Source organism: Austrofundulus limnaeus, unplaced genomic scaffold (assembly GCF_001266775.1).
Source record: "Austrofundulus limnaeus strain Quisiro unplaced genomic scaffold, Austrofundulus_limnaeus-1.0 Scaffold724, whole genome shotgun sequence".
NCBI classification, from domain to species: Eukaryota; Metazoa; Chordata; class Actinopteri; order Cyprinodontiformes; family Rivulidae; genus Austrofundulus; species Austrofundulus limnaeus.
In genome coordinates, this window is record NW_013953126.1 from 210,470 (window position 1) to 213,069 (window position 2,600).

The 2,600-nt window shown below is 41.1% G+C and overlaps 1 protein-coding gene across 1 annotated transcript; it reads left to right on the forward strand.

Annotated features, from left to right (window-relative positions):
- The first annotated feature begins 6 nt into the window (after positions 1-6).
- On the forward strand, positions 7-2,179 carry LOC106532168 (gastrula zinc finger protein XlCGF49.1). Its single transcript, XM_014028181.1, has 2 exons — positions 7-34; positions 901-2,179. Exon 2 carries the CDS (start codon positions 1,020-1,022, stop codon positions 1,758-1,760), a length of 741 nt encoding a protein of 246 aa, XP_013883635.1. The 5' UTR covers positions 7-34; positions 901-1,019; the 3' UTR covers positions 1,761-2,179.
- The last annotated feature ends 421 nt before the right edge of the window (positions 2,180-2,600 follow it).

Consider the following 2,600-nt stretch of genomic DNA (forward strand, 5'->3'; position numbering starts at 1 on the left):
GGGACAGGTGAGGAGCAGCAGCTCCACGGGACAGGTGAGGAGCAGCAGCTCCACAGGACAGGTGAGGAGCAGCAGGAGAAGATCAGTTTGACAGGCAGAACAGCCAAAATTTTTTTTACCAAATGTACAAACATTTTATAACAAGAATATGTTACATCACATTTTAAAGCTAAAAATGAAACTTTTACTTCTTTATTTTGAAATGTAGCACCGAGTTACTCGTTACAAATTGAATCTGTCTGAACTCATCATGAAAGATGTTTCTGCTRTAAAAAATGAAGAGTTGAATTTACTCAAAGTCAGCTGGCTCCACTCAGCCTAGTTGAGTAAATTGAGCAAAAATTAATAAACAAATGTTGCTCAGTTTACTCAACCTGACTTAGTGGAACCAGTTTGGTTCAGTAAATTCAACAGTTTATTTCTTAGTGTGTAAAAGTACTTTCATTTTTACTTTTACTTTCCCAATTTTTGTGAACAGTTTTATGACTTTTACTTGAGTAGTTTTCTCATCAGTGAAATTTATTTTTTACCAAAGTAATTTTCTGTTCATGTAATTTTACTTTGTTATTTTTCTCAAGTACTTTATAGACCTCTGAAAACCAGAGGCTCTAAAATGGAGCCCTGCGGCACTCCCATCCATGGTCCAGTCTTCTAACACACTGTTTCCTGTCATTTAGATCAGTTTAAAAGCAGCCCATGCCTTCACTACACAGGCTGGAGTTTGCTCATTTAAACAGTAGGGTATAATGATGGACAGGGTCAAGACTTTTTACAAATCCATAAAAACAGCAGTTAGTTTGACTGGAGTTCCTCTGAAGGTCAGAAACTGGTTCCTCTCCTGACCAGAAGATCTGTAATCAGAGATACAGCTGCTTTATTTCCTCTGTTTTTCTCCTTCAGACCTCCAACAGCATCATGACTGTAAGGAGGAGGATCAGACGCTTWGTGACCCGGAGAGGAGCTGCGGTCTGGACCAGGAGGAACCAGAACCTCCACAGGAGAAACCAGAGCCTTCACTGATGAAAGAGGAAGAGGAGGATCTCTGCATCAGTCAGGCTGAAGACCAGCAGGTTCTGAAGATGGAGGCTGAGACCTTCATGGTGACTGTTGACTTTGAGGAAAGAGACCAGTGGGAACCAGAACCAAACAGGGKCCAAATCCTTACCCAGAACTTTCCTGYGCCTGAGAACCAGGACCAGGAAGATGCAGGYCCGTCTGGAGTCAGAGAACTTCCTGTTTCAGAAAATCAAACAGATGAAAAACCAGTAAAATGTGACATTTGTGGGAAAGGCTTTAAGCGGAATCATCAGATGAGAGACCATAGAAGAGTCCACACTGGTGAGAAACCCTTTCCCTGTAAGTTCTGTGGTAAATGCTTCAAAAGAAGCGACGAGTTATTGAGCCACGTTCGAATCCACACAGGTGAGAAGCCCTTCACATGTAAGATATGTGGGAAAAGTTTCACCCAGGGTGGTCAGTTAGCGTACCACGTCAAGATCCACACGGGTGAGAAGCCCTACCCATGTCAAACCTGTGGGAAATGCTTTGGCCGACGTGGTCAGTTAGCGTGCCACATTAAGATCCACACAGGTGAGAAGCCCTATGAGTGTCAAACCTGCGGCAAGTGTTTCGCTGAGAAGTATATCTTGGTTGCACACATGAGGACTCACACAGGTGAGAAGCCTTTTTCCTGTCCAGTGTGTAGCAAACGATTCACGCAGAGAAGCAACCTGACTGCACACGTGAAAAGACACCGGTGAGAAGTCCCCGTGCAGCGACAGCTGAAATAAAGCTCCAGTTTAGCAGCTGTGCAGTCGCTGTGTTGTTTCTGTTTGATGTGGGCTGCAGGGGGAGGGGCTAACACAAGAGCTGAAGAGAAATCGGTTCCAAAGCTGTTTTGTATGATATGAGATTAAGATTTAAACTGTAAATCAGTAATGATCTTCTTTGTATTTTTTATATAATTTTTTTATTTTAATCTAAGAAATAGATCGTTAGATTTTTTCCTGTTTTGCTAATGAGACATTCAGCTGAATCTGGTTCTTTATGGGTGAAAAGCTTCTTTGTTTCCTGAATAAATCAACTCTTTTTCAGATAAAGCTTGATTATTGTGAATGTTTTGTTTTATGAACATTATTTCTGATTGAAATAAAAATACAGAAGAAAATAAACATCTTTGGATGACAGCCTGTTCACCTCTTTTTTTAAAGATATTTTTCACTGTAATTATGAAATTATATCAAAGGTTTTTACATAAAAACCCATGTTTCCGCCGGAGCGTCACTGTGACCCCACCGGAAGTAAACAAGAGCTCTAGCATGGTTAGCTTCACCGCTGTTTGTGGTGATGAAAGTAAACGTTTAAAGTTGTGTTATTAAAACTTTGGAAGCGAACTGAAAATAACAGATTATTCTGCTGTTTGTTTTAGTTCAGTAAATCTCGTGATGGAGAAAAACACCGGAGCGTGTCAGCGTGACCCCACCGGAAGTAAACAAAACGCTAGCAGGGGTTAGCATGGCTAGCTCTTATGTACATATTGGTTTTTTTTTTTTGTCGGTTTGTGTGTGTGAGGTGAATGTTTGAGTGTGTGCAGTAACAAT